Here is a 17383-nt window from a genome sequence, read left to right on the forward strand (position 1 = left end):
CTTTTTGGGCACACCTCAAGCGTACAATAGAAAATAAAGTTGTTAAAAAAATGTCTATAAAAAACAAGAATTTGTCAAATTTATAATTGGACAACTCCATGACTACTGGTGCAACCGAACGCATGGCTTCCAAGTATATAGATCAAAAAAAGAAGTGAGAAGTTTGAGGAAAAACTATGATTAAATAATGGATGGGATGTAATAAAAACAAATATTAGTATAGTCTAAAATGCACCTTATTATTTAATTATTTTTTCTTTCTAATTAAACAATGACTTGAGCTTAGAGATAGAGAGCTTCTTACCAATTTCCTGTCTTATGGACAGATCATTTCAACCCAATAATCTTTAATGCTTCGGTGACTATTACCACTTGTTATTGTCAGACAGAGTAATAATTCCAACAATCAAGTTTGAATATGGACAAATCTAATAGTAATCAGAGAGGAGGTAAATTAATCAAATTCAAACTGATTAACACTTTCTTATAACAATGAAAAAAGGCAAATGAATTAAATTCAAACCGTTAAAGAGTACCGATATCTATGCAAAGAATTTTCCATATGTACTGACGAACACTAACATCAGAAACCACGAAATTTCCATTCTGATTCCGAATCGAAATCATAAGGGAATCCCAGCACCTCTTGTAAACTTTGATTCTCAATCAAACCAAACCCATCAAGAAACGACTCAAAAGATCCATCATCCGACGAAACATTGGACCCGTTTTGGAGATTAACATCCTTCGAGATCTGATTACTGTCTCCATCTTCATCCATTTCCGACGTCGTCGTCGCCACCGTGGCACAAGCGTCATCCGGAACTGCCGGCATGTGGCCTTCGAACAACGCCATATGACCAAACAACTTATCCTTACGGGAGAAGGTGGTTCCACAAGAACACCGCCACTTGGACTCACCGCAGTGCTTCAAATGGCTTTTCAAGTCCGCCATTACAGAGAAACTCTTTTTGTTGCAACGATTACAAGAGAACATCTTAGGGCAGTGGCTGCGCTTGAAGTGATTCTTGACGCAAATCAAGGATTTCAGTGCCCTAAATTTCTTGTGCATTTTGTTCCTTACACAACCATCGTAAGGGCACGAGAATCGCGTGCGTTTCGCTCTGTGGTCCGCACCAACATCATCCAACGGCTTAGCCAAAGCCTCTGGGGTCTTGAATTGATTCCCATGGGCCCGCATATGCATCCGTAAATTCGCGTCTCGCTTGAACCCTTTCCCGCAGATTTCACAGAAATGGATGTGTTCCGCTAGCAATTCCATCGCATCCAGCTCCACTACTTCCCAATCTGGGTCAGATTCTTCAGATTCGGTTATTGTAATCTCATCTACACCCTCCACCTTCAGCTCCGCCATTGATTTCTCTGTTACAGAATTCGGCTGAGTTCGAGTTGTCGAAGCCGTCAAATCCGGGGGAGTTGGGGTTTTCGATTGGGCACAGGTTAAAAGAGCGGCGCCGTTGACGATGATCTGTTGGATTGCGGTGAAGATTTCAGATGAAACGGCATCCATCTGTTGATTGCTGATACGAACTTCTCTGTGGATGCTATGGGAGAGGAAGCTTTGGAGGGCATCCATGCTGGAACGGATGGTTGAGAGGTTTTGTAAGGGAATCCTGGGGTCCCCGCTTCCGATGATAGTGGAGGCCGGAAGTGGATCGCCGGAAAATTGGATTGGAAAAGTGGGAGGATTCATGGGGATTGAGAGCCGTGTTAGAGCAAAAAGAGGGGCAGGGAGTTGTGAGAAGAGAAGTGAAGAAGGAGATGGATTGAATTGGATGGGAGGAGGATTTGACTTGAATGTTGGAGTTGGGGACACACTGGACTTGATAAAAGGAAGAGGAAATGGGTTACAAATGACGTGGTTTTGGTGGAACGTGTATCGATGAAGCTGGGCTGTTGTTGGTTGATTGAAAACAAGGTCCAGGTCTAGGTGTCTGGGTGTGGGTCCCATTTGGAAATGGAGCCAAACTTTAGAGACGGATTAGAAGAAGGGTTAGAGCTTCGTCTACTCGTCAAATGTAATTACTTTTCCAAGTTTTCTTCGTTTCCCATTATTCTTTTGGGAAGCCCTTACAAAATCTGGCCCCAAAATATTAATAGATAGGATAGGGCATAACAAAAACTAAACTATACTAAAATCAAAATATAGTAAACTATACAAACAAACTTTACTTTTCCCTTTTACTTTCTCACATATTAAATTATTGCTATTATTTAATTAATATCTATAAAATATTGAACTAACATAGATGAACTAAAACCACGAGTTTGGAAGTAAAAAAAACCTAAATTTCAATCAAAACTATTTAAAGTGTGTTTAAGTCAACCACGTAACCTTCTATCTAAAAGTGAAATGTTCGATTGTAAAATTAAACAAAAAGATTAAACTCCATAGTGTGAGATTGAAATAATATATATTTTAACCTTATTCGTATTATTCATCCTTCAAATGTTTATTTTAATTGAGAGATCATCTTTAGAATGTTTATGGAATATACATTTTTCATTCTTATATTTTTAGTTTATTTTTTAATTGGTTAGATTTTTCTAAATTTTTATCCCTATAGACGGTAAATTTTGAGTTTGATTTCAATTTAGTTATTGGATTATCAAATTTTACAAATTTGTGCTTAAAATTTTATTGTTTTTTTAACTTTCTCTTTAGTTTTAAGGTTTTCATTTTTAACCGTGATTGTTTACTAAGTACTTACCTAATAATAACTAATTTAAATTAATTACGAAATGAAGTTTTAAAATCTTTAAAAATAATCGAACTTAGTTAACTATAATTATTTTAAATTGACAATGGTATTAACACTAAGAACTTAAAGTGCATATTATTTAGTTAAAAATGAACATCGTGAAAACCTTCGAAACTTTTTGAATCCCAAGGGGATTTAAATCAAACTCATAATTTTAAGAAATAAAGTGTAACATTTTAAAACTGAAAGGCTGTATGAAAACTAAATGCAAAGCCATGCGGTTAAAAAGATATGATATTTTTCTTTTCCAAAAGTTTATATATATAAGTGAGCCTTTTATCTTACTTTAGTAGTACTCAATAACAATACACGTTTAAGGATTAGATGGATATTGCATTTGACACCAAATTTATTTATGGGTTAGTGATTTTTTTTATTTAGAAAAGTAATTATTTAATGTATTAATTTTTAATTTATTTTTAAAAAAGTATGACCCCAATGACATACAAATAATTAAGACTTATGATTTCGGTCTTCTTACTTTGTTTGTTATCTATAATTACTATTATCCATTTAAAAGCTTTAATATTGTACTTAACTTTTTCATAAATCTTTTGAATTTTGTCATTTGATTATTCATTCAAACGTTGCATCTTTAAAAGCTATCACTAATAAAAAGATGGTCAAATATAGACATAGAGGAGATGACATTTCTTTCATGCTTAATCTGAATTAATGTCCATAAAATGATTGAAGAAATTAAATATCAATTTATAAATTCATGAAACAAGCAACGCTAGAAGAATGGTAGGCATAGTTATAAAATATTAATGAAAAGTCAAGATAATAGTTTGGAATTTAAAAATAAATAAAAAACAAAGTTAATGAGTATTATATATATAGTTATAAAGTTAAATAATAAATAGGTATTAAATACTTAACACATTGATAATTTGAAAAGGATTTAACCAACATTTTGATTGCATTAGGTTTAACTTTTTAAATATTTAATTTAACAAAAGGGAACAAATTTAGCAGAGGACTATTCAAAATAATTTTTAAAAAAATTTCAAATTTATTAAAAATAATAAATTTAAATGAAAACGATATTTTGAAAAACAACCTCTTTTATTCTTCCTCTGATAAATGCAAAGGTAAATGTATAGAAAATATACACTTTTTTAAAAATAGTCAGCGAATAAAAAGATCATTTCATAGTAATTAAGATTTATAAATGAATTTTTATTTTTCAAGAAAACGATAAACACAGAAAGTCTAAAAATGGGTCAAAATTGTACATTTAACTTTGACGTCTCTTGTACATAGTAATTCAATTTGGACGAGTGCGTAGACACATTAAAATTTCTTATGGATACTAAACAAAATTCAAATTATTTACTAAATATAGCAAAAAAAAAAAAAAAAGAAAAGAAAAAAACTTAATATATTTGTAAAAAAATTGGAATTAAAAATTACTCTAAAAAATAAAGTTTTTGTAGTAAAGAAATTAAGAGCGATAGATGCATTATCTAATTAAATTCAATTTTGATATATTAAAAACTAAATTTATGTCTATTAACAAAATGTAAAGTTTAAAATTGAACAATTAAAAATGCATAATACTAAAATCAAATAAACAAGATCAAAATAGTATTTTGACATACTCTTATTATTATTGTTATTATTAGGTATCAATCTATGTTTTTAAACTATACAAACTGGCAAGTTTGGTTTTTGAAAATTATAATTTATTTGCATATTTACCCATAACTTTTTATCTTTCTTAACTAACAACATATATTATAAGCTAAACTTTAAATACAAAATAGGGTTAAAAAATAAAAACTCGAAACTTAATTTGGATTTTTAAAACAATCACCATAAGAAGCAAAGAAGTCAATATGTAAGAAGTGATATATATTATTGAATTTAATCTCCTAAAATTAACTAGTTAATAAAATGGAAGCTTAAAAATGTAAGCATTTAATTTAACATAAACAAAAAAGTTTAGTAGGTACAATAAATATATAAATAAAATGTTACTTTTGTATAATCAAGATTCGAAATATTGATTATCGATGGAAATATCGAGATCTTGATTTTATGAAAGTATTGACATTGATAAAAAAAAAATTGAATAAAAATTATGAAAAGTGGTATTTAGTTATTGAAACTTTCATTTAAAATAAAAATTTTCTTGAAATGTTGTAATTTCGATTTTTTCTTTCAAAATGGAGTTCTGAAAATTCCGTCCACTAAAATTTAGAACGACAGATTTGGATGAAAATTTTACGCTATGGTTAGTAATAAAAAGAAGAAATGATAATTAAGGGATATGTAGAGAAGAATGATGGGGATGGGAGAAAACAGCATGCAGAAATGAGAGGCGGCGAGGGGTGGGGGGATGGTGGCGGAGGGAGTTGGACCGCCGTCTCGGTGGCTGCGTAGTTGGTGAGAAGTAGGAATGACGCAAGCGATGATAACAAATACACATTAACACAATAAAAAAAGGAACTGATAGGGACAAGAGATTGAAAATTTTCCATCTCATTCAAATTAAATGTGAGATCTAATAATTATAAAAGTAAATTTATGATGAGACCTAAAATTAAAACTATTTATAAAATATAATAAAATTTATCAAACTTTTTGGTAGTTTGTTCATTTTCTTTTACATTCTGTAAATAGTTTATGAAAGAATTATCAAAAATATAAATTTAACTAAATATAATAAAATTTTAGATTTTATTAACGATCGACATTGATATGCTTCTATAAATCATATTAACAGATAGTAATATAAGTCTATTCGTATCTATCATTGATAGAGTCTAAAATTTTACTATGTTGTAAATATAGAGAATATAACTGATTCTTGTAGTTTTAAAAAGTATATATAGAACGAATCTATAAAAAATAGAGATTTTCATTTTATTACGAGATTATTTGAAAAAATTTATACTACCTTCATTTGTAATTTGGTATGAAGGTAAAATTTAAGAATGATATTGAATTTACAAGATAGATAAATAATCAATTAATATATCATTTGATAACATGTCAAATTGGGAAAGGACATAGTAGATGTTATGTGGTATTTAATAGTATAAGATTCCTCTTGATCTCTCTAAGGTTAAATGTGCGATTCTCTATATTTTTCTTAAAATTTTTGCATATTTTCTCTTTTCATTGATTGTTTTCTCTTTTGAATTCACTAATCCTAACTAAATCTCTATTTTATTTGATTGAACCATGATTTGATAATAAGAGTTTAATTTCAAAATCAATTAATGTAAAAGAATAATATTTTATTGTTCTACGAAGAAGGTGAGTGATAGTATAATTTTGTCACCACATATATGTAAGCCACCGTCATTGTCCAATTGGATGATTCAGTTTGGATAACCGCACTTGCACAAAGAAAAATTTCGCTTTTACTTTCAAGGGAATGACCGCAACACAACTATTTTAGTTCATCTAGATATAAACTTTCTGTCACAGATTTTAAATAATAAGATATTTTCCCCCAATTTATTTTCATGTTATAAAAATATAGATAAAGAAGGCTCTTTTTTAAAAGAAGTTGGCTTGACTAAAGCATATATTTTTATTATATTTTAGAAGTCGTGAGTCACTTTTCTTTTTAAGTAAAAAATTAAGGATATAGGATTCCTTCGAAGTTACCATCACACTCAACTCAATATATCATTTTTTCTTCTCAAAATTTCAACAATAATAGTTAAAGAAAACAAATTAAAGTGTACTTTAAGAAGACACACTCATTCATAACTGATTGCTGTTATATATCTAAATTAATTAAAATCTAAATTCATCCTCCATTACATAAAGGAAAATGATAATGAATAAACAATATAAATGTAAAAATAATTATTATCACAGACTAAAAACTATAATTACAAATATTTTCTTTTACTATATATTTTGTAAGAGTGTATAAAAGGGATATGAGGGAAATGCTTTTACATAATACCCATTTATCCTTCATTTTCTAATGTAATACCTATTTTACCATTACTTTTAATAATTGATTGTTAATAGTTCATCTTAAAATATAATTAAACTCATAATTAAATATTAAATTAAAGTCAGAAAGTAAAATTTTTGAAATGTCACAAAATTCAAATTACTAAAGTTAAAAGAATAAATTAACAAAAAATAAATGAAAGTATACCTAATTTGAAATTAGAATTACAGTTGATTTTACATATAGAATAAAAGCCTTCATTTTTTTTTTTTTTTAATGTGAAATATAGAATATGGTCAAATATCTTTATAAATTGAGTACAAAACGAAGAAAAAAATTGATGTATAATGGGCCCATCTTACATGGGAAAAGCCCAGGATTGTCAAAGTGGAGCGGGCTCCAAAGTTGTTAGGTTCGGTTGTGATCCAATTCTCTCATGGGCCCATTTTATAATGATAGTTGGATTCAAGTCGATGATTAGTCAGTGTCTTATCGGCTGCAACCATACCTAAAATTACAAGAGATTAATGGAAAGTATTTTGAATTTATGAACATGATCCCTTATTCTGTTGTATAGCTATGAAATTCTTTATTCCGGGTGGGTATTTTAGATAGGTAGATGTTATATCATAAATAGAGAGTATTTATATAATATAATTAAAAATTGTAGGAAAAAATTAATGTAATTGATTTTAAGGTAAAAGTCAATTGCTGAGGCCTTTTGGAGTCTCAGCCAAGCATTTTGCGAGTCCCCATGTATTGTTTCATGAGAAAGAGAAGTGGATTAGGTTCTAAAATTTTGGCATTATATAATAAGTCGTCGGAGAAAATATTTCATTTTTACTTGGACTATTATAATGTTTTGTTTTCTACTTAATACTAAAATATGTGATCTTCTCTCAAACATCTCCAACGCATTATCTTATAATTACCATGGAAAGGAAATGTGATTAATGAAAAATATTTAGGTGTTCTTCTCCATTTCTCTACTTCTCTTTTACCTCAAAATCTGAGATGCACACCTCCAAATTATGAGAGAAAAGAGAACATACTTCTCGTAGAAAAAAAAAAGAGGGTAAAAATAATTTTTTTTGTAGGGAAAAGAAAAAGCTTTTTGTTTGTATTTTCAGAAATTTATATCGAACTTTCAATTAGTGCCCACCAAACCAATGTATGAATATTATTAGGGTTTAGGGTTTGTGGTTTTATACTTTTCCGGGGCTTTTCAAACAAGAACGATAGGTTTAAATTTTACAATATTAGTTTGAAGCTCCTCTCCCAATATCAACATTATTACATTAATATATGATAATAATAATGGATAAAATTAAGCCACCAAACCAAAATAATTGATGATTGTAAGCTGAGGGTAAATTGAATAATATAGGTTTTTGTTATCTTAATTAATAATTTTGATGGACACTCGAATTAGGAAATTGACAAGTTTTTTTAAATCATAGTACCAAATGGTCAGACAAATATATGATTTAAAAATTAAAATACCTAGAAGTAAATCGAATATAAAATGCATTATAAAAAATATTAATTTTGGACTTTAGGATTAAAGTTTTCTACCAATGTGTGGAAAAAAAAGGGGGAATTAGACTTGTGAATTTATGTATATTTTTATATTTCCAAGTAGCCCAGGATTCACATACAATTTTTACTTTACATATCATATTAATAATCAAATGTCTTGATTAATTATTAACTCAATTATCAATCAAGGATGAAGGTAGGTACAATAATTTCATTAGAGATTAATTTAATTTTAGTAGTAAATAGAAAAAAAAAACTCTTTTATTATTCAAGTAATAGTATCTTAAATATCATATTAATTTTGTCTACTACATATATAAATCTTGTTTCTTAATTCTTTTTAAGGATCAAACTTGTTTTCTAATCTGTGATTGCTTCAACCGATTAAAATTTATATTTACAATAAGAGATAAAAATAAACTTAATTAGGGTACTCAAATTTATCTAATTGTAATAATTCACCCCAATTATTGTAAATTTTTAGAATTTTAGCCCTTTAGCTTTTAATTAGTTTCATAATTGTGTAAAATGGGGATGGTTTCTTATAAAAAGAATTCTTAGTATCAAATTTATTTTCTTCTTTCCTTAGAGCTAGATAAAGTTATAAAAAATAATAATTTCCTTATACATTTTTTATTTAATATTTTTAGGCTTAATTTTAACAATTACACAAATATATAAATATTATAGTTTATTAGTTTGAGGATTTATTTAATTTTACTTGATTAATTTCATTGTTTAAACTTATACCTTTTTTGCTAGAAGGGTATGGATTTAATTTTTCTTTGGTCTATTTATGTTACATAATTTAGTTTTAAAAGTATTTTCATAGACAAGTTTGTTTAATTTTCTACCTTCAAAATCTTTCTATATTATTGTCAAATCACAATAAAATAAGACTATTAAACACTATGTAAATTGATTGTTAGAGGTGATCGTTTCAAGTTGGCCATTAAAAGAAATTATTAAGGTGAAAGGTGTATTAAACCAAAAATTTACCCAAAGCTAAAGGAAGTGGAATTAAAATTTTTGTTCTCTTTGCCATGAACTCTAAATCAATTTGTGCAAATTAAGTTTATTCAGTGAATATATAAATTATAAAAGAAAAAACCTAAACAGATATTCTAAAATTATTAATACCAATCAATCATGTGGAAAGGGAAAGTCAACATTTTGAAAAGCAAAAGTGTATATAAGAATGATTTTAATTATGTGAACAAAATCTTCACGCGATGAGGATGATTTTAAATTAAAACCAACTTCATTAATATTTGATCATTTTGACATTTCAAAATCAAAGAAATTGTTTATTACCAGCTACCTTTATACTGTTTCATCTCTATCTAATCTCGAGAGACTAACTAGCAGCTCAAATCAAATGTAATTAATCAACAATTATATGGAAAAACATTATAATAAGTATAAATCAAAAATGTTTTCTTCTTCAGGAATTTATATGTAACACTATTAAAAGTCAAATGGTAGGCTGGCCACCTCTACGTTCTTTGACTCTATCCCACTTCCCAATTATTTACTCCACATGAAGAAAAACAAAACAAAACAAAATAACTTCGATTTCTTTTCCTTTCGTTCTTTTAAAATTTCTTTCCACTTTCTTAATTATTTAAATAATAGTCGACAAGACAGTGGAAATCAATCAATTAAAAGTAGTATTAGATAGGAATTTCTTCCCAAAATTGATCAACAATAAAATAAATGGTTTGTGTTAATTTTAATGTGGGACGATCCCCTTCCATCTTTATAGCTAGATTCACCATTTTTTAAATCAATTTTTGAACTAAATGTTCAACCGAGTGGTATGAGTTATGATACCATATTACAGAAACGCTAATCTTCATCTCATAAGTACTTGGTTATAGAATAGAACTAGGTGTTTCTCTCTAATATTGAATCATGTAGTCCATTAATCCCCAAAAAACGTATTCGGTCTAGAAAAAGAAAATTTTCACCCCAAATGGCCAACTATTTGGTCTCCATTTCAATGATGTTACTATGAGGATGAGAAGATAAAATGGGTGTCAAGTTTTTGTCCAACCCTAATTGAGATGTTTTAGTACACCTTCTATAACCTTGTTTTTTTAACATTTGTTTTTACAAAGGTGAAAACAAAGCGACACCATCTTGAGGATTATCATTTTTAATAATGTAGATTTCATCATCTTTATAAAATACATGAGTTACTCTTTTAATTGGATTTTCATATGAGATAGTGAAAACCATAAATATTTACATAATTCTAGCTTTTAGAAAATGATACTGGATCTGTTAAATACGTTGAAACATCTCAACTAGATTGCCATTCTTAATACCTTCATCTTCCACTTGCTAGTTATATCTCTCTAATTAAGAATCTACGTAATTAACCAAGAAATTAAAAATGAAGTTTTATCCATAAAAGCTTTGAAAAACTTGGAATGTGTGTGGAACAAATGAGTTAGAGCAATGTGTGAAGAAAGAAATTTAGATGGTTGTTTGCTTGTGAGGAAAAAATTCCAAAAGTTTCTCATGTAATTTCCTAACTACATGGGGTCCCTCTTTTATCATTGCAAATCCTTGTGTTACGTCATGAATGAGAAATTAAATGCAATGGTCAACTCTCTCAAACAAAACTTCCGACCAATATTATATTATTATATTCTAATCATCTCTTTATTTATTTAAAAAGAGCTCTCAAGAATTTTCAACCAAGAATTTAATTTTAAATATAATACAAAGCATTTCCTCTGTCCTTCTCCACGTCTCTCCAATATAACTGGTTTGTTCATTTCCTTTGTCAAAAAGCTCACTCACTCCTCCGGAAAAAAAAAACCCAACTTCAATGCAGGTCACTATTCTCTCTCTCTGTTTTTTTTTTTTTTTTTTGAAAAAATAAACCACTTGAAAGTTGCCATATAATACTTTCAAACATTTCTAAAGAAAAGCAAAAGACGAAGTAATTTTAGCGTATAATAAATTAAAAAGAGTAGGTCAGCTGCTGCAGGTTAAGTTTGGTGAATGATTAGTATGGATTAAATACTGATTAATGTGTGTCTTTGAAACTAAGAGACAAAGAACGAGAAAAATAAACTTTAATTTCATTTCTAGATGATATAACAAAAACACAATACGCTTCTTTTCCCCTTAATCAGAGAAACATGGATCAGCCTCGATTCCAATCAGCAATTTGATGAACTGAAATTCTTTTCCACAGAGAAGAAACAAAATTTTACATAATATGAACACACAAGCAGCGTATATATGTATGTATATATGCACGTAAATTAAATCCTCAGGTGTTGTGTAATATAAAACATACGCACCAAGATACTTACCGAAAAAGAAAAAAAAAACATTAAATATAATAGTATATTTTTTTATTTTAAGATTTTAAAGCGAAGGAATATCGTGAAACAAAGCGTCTTCAAGGAGGAGGTGGTCCGGCCAAATGGAAGAAGAGGATCCGCCAAGGCTTGAGCTGCTACATGCATCTCCATAATTACTGTTTGAAGAAGGTCCTTCGTTAATAATATTCATCCGCGGTGCCACCGACGGAGGCGAGGGGGCGGTCGAAGAAGAAGGCAGTTGCCATGGAGAATTATTATTAGCATCACAAACTTCATTATTTTGGGAGCACATTTCCTTGGCAACGAACTGCGTCGTTTCATATGTATTTGTATTATTACTTGGAACTACTTCCAAGCTTGGCAAATGGGAAAATAGGAGACTCATTGAGTCAGTACCGAGTGGTTGGAGAGGAGGATTAATACTATTATTATTTTGGGTAATATTGATTTGGTTTTCAAAGATAGGAGAAGAAAGAGAGTTAATTAAATTCATAATTTCAATTTCAGTAGGATTATTATTGTTATTAATTAACGAAGGTGGTTGAAGGAGATATTGAAGGTATTGACACTTGGCCATTTGAAGAGCTTCAGCTTGTAATCTCAAAGCTTGTTCTTCCCATGAAGGATTCTCCATTAGCTCTTTAAGACTGGCCAACGCTATGATGTGTGGCAAACTTGAGAATATGTCGGTTCGAGGACGATGAGTCATTGGATCATAACCCATTTGAATTAGCTTTTTCTTCAGATGAGTATTCCAAAAATTCTTTATTTCATTGTCCGTTCGTCCGGGTAAATGACTTGCAATTGCAGACCACCTTCATTCATTAAATTTAATTATTACTCACACACATGTAAACATAATTAGTTTGCAAAAAAGCATAATAATAATCTTACTTGTTTCCAAGGACAGAGTGGAGATTGAGAATAGTTTGCTCTTCTTCTTGAGAAAACTTTCCTCTCTTAATATCTGGCCTCAAGTAGTTTGTCCATCTCAATCTACAGCTCTTACCACATCTATTTAGCCCTACAAATGGTTAATCCGTTTGATGTATGAGAGAGATTTCTTTTTCTTTATTTTTTAACAGATTATTGGAAAGAAAGAATAAGCTGAGAGTATTTGATACATACCGGCGAGTTTGGGGAGGGCTCTCCAGCTGCCATGGCCATGATTTTTGATATGTTTGATGAGCTTTTGGTCTTCTTCGGGAGTCCAAGGGCCTTTTTTAAGGCCACTTTCATCACAACAAGGGCTCCTTCCCATTTCCTTTTTGTAATATGTTAATATGCTATGCTAATTGATCACTCTCTTCTTTCTTAAAACTGATCTTTAATTTGAAAGTAGGGTTTTTTTTTTTATGGCTGGGCTTTTAAGTTTGCCTCCTCCATTCCAACCTATTAACCATATTCTTTCTATTTATATACACATTGCTACTTCTTTCTTCTTTTCTCGTTTCCACGTGGATGCCCTTTCACGTGCTTCTTCCCCATTCGCTACCTGCAAAAAGTATTCATTTCTTTTCTATTTCATCGGAAATCTCGATACTGCCCCTGCTCTCTCTAACTATACTGTTCAATACTCTTGTGGCTAATTTTGAGGGTTTCTCAATTTATTTAAGGAATTTTTTTCTCCAATTTTTTTTTAAAAAAACATTACCCTTTTAGTTTTTAGTTTTTAGAAGTTCTTAGGTTTCGTATGAGGATTGTATACTCAAAGATGTATTAACTTAATTTAGATATTCTTTTGCACATGTATGATGATCCAAAAATTTTAAATATTAAGATGTTATAATAAAAATTTGAAATTTGAGTTTTGTGTTAACTTGGTTTCTCAAATTTCAAAATTCATACTGTTAACTTTAAATACTTATTTTAGTATTGATTTGCAATTATATCTAATAGTTAACTTTAAATAATCATGAGGTCAAAATTTAGAATTAATTTTGATAGTAATGCAAAAGCAGCGACATTTAATTAATTATAAATTGTTTTTTTTATTATTATTATTAATCAACAAAAGTTTAGCCACTAGAGACTACAAGTGAGCCTTTCATGAAAAATTAAGATTAAAAATTCAAATCTTAAAAATATATATAAACCAAATTAAAACAAAATGTATAAGAAAAAAATATTATCTTTTTTTTTCTTTTACTTTATTTAACTAATGTAAGAATGTTAGTGAGTGGAAGTCAGCATCGGTGAGACAGGTGGCACGTCATGATTGGTGGCATGGAGGCATTCCCATGCACGCAAACGAGAGGGGGCCAGTCATCGTCGTCACCTCCTTTGCATGGCTATACCAAAACTTTGGCCCTTTTAAACTTTACGTCAATAATAATATTTCTCCATGGCCCAATTTTTTTTTTCTCCTTCAAGTTTGGATATTAAATACACTCCCACTAAAATCTGGGCATATAGCCTTCAAGAAAAAGAGAAAAGAAAAACTAAAAAAAGGAAGATTAAATAATTAATTAGAAATACCTAATAACAATGTGTTTCAAAATGTTGACGACAAAAACTAAGTTAAATTGATCCTAATGTATAGTATATATATTAATATATAGTTTTTTGGTCTTGTATCTCTAGTTCAGAAAGTCTAATAAAGTAGCTAAGCATATTGTGAAATATTGGTCTCCTTTGTCATTACAGCTTTGAATATTCTTAGTTTCTTGTAAGAATGGTAATTCAATGAAGGTAAAAAAAGAGAAGAAAACATGCAAAAATAAAATATTTTTATTATTGTATAAACGGGCTTTTGTAGATCAGAACTAACTGCCACGGATACGGTTTAATTAAAAATTACATTTTTAAATTTTTGTTGGTGAGGATTAAACGCGGTTGCTTATTGCTTTGTGAAGGAGATTAAAGATCAGCTAAGGTAAACTGTTGCTTTGAGTTTAAAAAATTGAGATTGTGCCAGGTCAACCCTCTCTAGAATGTTCTTTTAACTATTACTTTTTACCTATAATATTTCTCTTTCAAAATACTTCAATTACAGGGCTACACATATTTTAAAATTATTATTATGCTAATTCTTGATATAATTGGGTGCAACTAGCTTGCTTTGCCTACGGAAGAAGGGACCATTTGTTCAAATTATTTTAGTGTATTGTTAAAAAAAAAACGATGTTTTTAAAAGATTTAATTACTAGATCTATTATAAATTTAACCAAAAAGCTACAAATTTGAATTTTTTTTTCTTTTTTCTTTTTAAAGAATTATTGTTAGTGATTTATATTTTAATTTAATTTAGATTTGGACCACATACGAGGCCCTATGTCTCATTGTGTGTGGAAATTTGTTGTTCCTGATTTGTCAAGTTTTTTCTGTTGTTACTGATTCTGTCTAGTTTTGCATATGTATTTCTCATGTACTAATGATCTCTTAACAAAGTATCTTTTGCTCTCGAAAAAATTTAAGTTTTTATTTATGCTATTCTCTATCGGACCAAAGGTTGAAGTAGATATTAGCTTAGCTTTTCTCTAACCCCACCTATATCGTTGTTTGGATCTTCACATTATTATTAAATATGTACAAATGAACGTGGGAGTTGTTGATGATGCTAAGGTAAAATTTAAGCCGTAAACCTATTAAACTCAAAAAATTAATAATAAATAACAATAAATATATAAATTGATAGACATACAGTACTAATCGGGTTTTTGTCACCCATCCAAATTGGTGTTTTTTATTTAAAAAAACATCAGGAAATTTTTTGGAGTATCTAGAGCAATAGGAGCAACTACATCTTTCAAAGAAAAACCACAAAAGAAATTGGAATATAATACTTTTTTTTGTCGGAATATAATGAGGAAGAACATTATATTGTTTTTCTTGTTGTGTCCTTTGGACTACAAGATCAAAGGTCTTCCTTTTTCTTCTCTCTTTTGAATTATTCCTCCAATATATATCACTATTTCTCTAAATTGGAATATAATATTTTTACGTTTCTCACCTATACAATAAAATATCGATTTCACAGAAGAAAAAGAAAAAAAAGATTAGACCACATTCCTTCACTCATGAAATTGAAAACAAGAGTACAAGAATACAAAATTTTTCGTACCAGAAACTCAATATAATAAATTAGAGTTTGTATATTAACAAATTTGAAATATAGATTATTAATTTGAAAGTGATGTTGGGAGTTTTAGAGGAAGGGAAGGTGGTGGTTAGAGAAGAAGTTGGTGAAGCAAACAAATGTAAAGTTAAAATTATTTGCATATCTAAAGTAAAGACGTATAGTATTTGTAATTAAAAGAGCAAGTGTGTGAATAATCCATGCGTCAATCCCCATTTGTTGATCCTTTTAGAATTTCGTCCTTTTCTTCTCTGTCCACGGATCTCTGATCTATATAATATATATGGCCCTAATAGCTACACTACACCCTCAATTCCTCTCCATTATTCAACACTTTTTTTTAACCTATCTTTTTATCATCATTTAAATTAACTAATTCATATATATTGAAGTTAAAATGAGGAGAAGGAAAGTAAAAGGAATTAGGACAATGAGACCCAATTTAATTATATCTAAATGAGGTCCAAGTCTAACTGTGTGATCTCATTTCTTGTTGGCATGAGGATTTATTTTTGTAAAAAATTAAAATTTAAACCAAATAGATTCTCGAATTTTAGATTTTTGAGATCCAACAGACAATATGATTATTTTCTTAATATATATAGTTGTTAATGGAAATAATGAAGAGAGGTTGGCTGAAAGATAATTAAGCTAATCTCAAATGAATTATTAGAAAATTAAAACGTTTGAAGTTTATATTAAATAAGGGGGGAAAAAACATAAGATGAGAGAAGTAAGATTGCTTGTTGAAGTAGGGTTTCTTGTCGGGGTGGTGGAGGATGAAAATGGAAGATATTTAAATATGTGGTTAATTAAAAAGAAGAAGAAGTTGGTAATGTCAGCTGAGCAGTGAAGAGAGTTTAAAGATGTAAAGAGGAGAGAGAGAGAGAGAGAGAGGAAAGTCATAGTGTCAGCTAAACAACTGATTTGCTTGATGGAATAAGTTTCTACCCAATGCCCCCATCTATATTTGGACTTTCTTTACTCTCTCCCATCCACGTGTTCACTTTTTTACCTTTATTTCTAATTAAATCCCTATTATTTAACTTTTTTTAGGGTTCAAGTTCTAAACTCTGTATCTTCTTCTATTTTATCCTAAATATATTTGTTTGATTGGGATTTCGTTAAAGAATGAAATGATGATATGATTTCTATATTTAGTAGATTCATTGTATTACTACAATTGATAAATAAATAAAATCTAATTTATTTTATAAATCTTTTATACTAACATAGAAACATAGTTAACATATTTATCAAATAAAAAAATAAAAAAACTAATTTTGTATTTTTCCTCCAAAACTCAAATCTCTTGCATCCTTTCGACTCTCACACATCTTTTACTATCTTTTTTCTAATAATTTGAATTGACATACTGGTCTTAATACCGTTAACAAGGTAAAATAAACTAAAAAATAAAAACAAGTGCAACACAAGTTAATAAAATGGAAAAAGAGCGCGTAATACAATCAAAATATTAAAATTAAACCCTAAATTTTCAAGAGTGATTATCTTATTTGATAGTATAGTCATACATATAAAAGATACCTTATGATTGTTTTGTCGAAGAATTAACAAAATTTTAATAACAATACTCAAATATGTTGTTATTAAATGTCTAGAGACTAAAATAGAATAAGATATAGCGAAAATAAGATTTAAGTGTAGGTATTCAATTATTGTATTTTATATATTGGATCAGCAAATCTTCCCA

At 29.1% G+C, this 17383-nt stretch overlaps 2 protein-coding genes across 2 annotated transcripts; both read right to left on the reverse strand.

Annotated features, from left to right (window-relative positions):
- Positions 1–419: 419 nt before the first annotated feature.
- LOC103484966 (protein SENSITIVE TO PROTON RHIZOTOXICITY 2-like) lies at positions 420–2193 on the reverse strand. The gene has a single exon (XM_008442367.3). It carries the CDS (start codon positions 1970–1972, stop codon positions 584–586), a length of 1389 nt encoding a protein of 462 aa, XP_008440589.2. The 5' UTR covers positions 1973–2193; the 3' UTR covers positions 420–583.
- Positions 2194–11317: 9124 nt separating this feature from the next.
- Positions 11318–12980, reverse strand: LOC103484967 (transcription factor MYB92). Its single transcript, XM_008442369.3, has 3 exons — positions 12720–12980; positions 12486–12615; positions 11318–12406 (listed from the first exon to the last, which is right to left on the reverse strand). Exons 1-3 carry the CDS (start codon positions 12850–12852, stop codon positions 11635–11637), a joined length of 1035 nt encoding a protein of 344 aa, XP_008440591.1. The 5' UTR covers positions 12853–12980; the 3' UTR covers positions 11318–11634.
- Positions 12981–17383: the final 4403 nt, after the last annotated feature.

This window comes from Cucumis melo, chromosome 8, assembly GCF_025177605.1.
Source record: "Cucumis melo cultivar AY chromosome 8, USDA_Cmelo_AY_1.0, whole genome shotgun sequence".
Lineage (NCBI taxonomy): Eukaryota > Viridiplantae > Streptophyta > Magnoliopsida > Cucurbitales > Cucurbitaceae > Cucumis > Cucumis melo.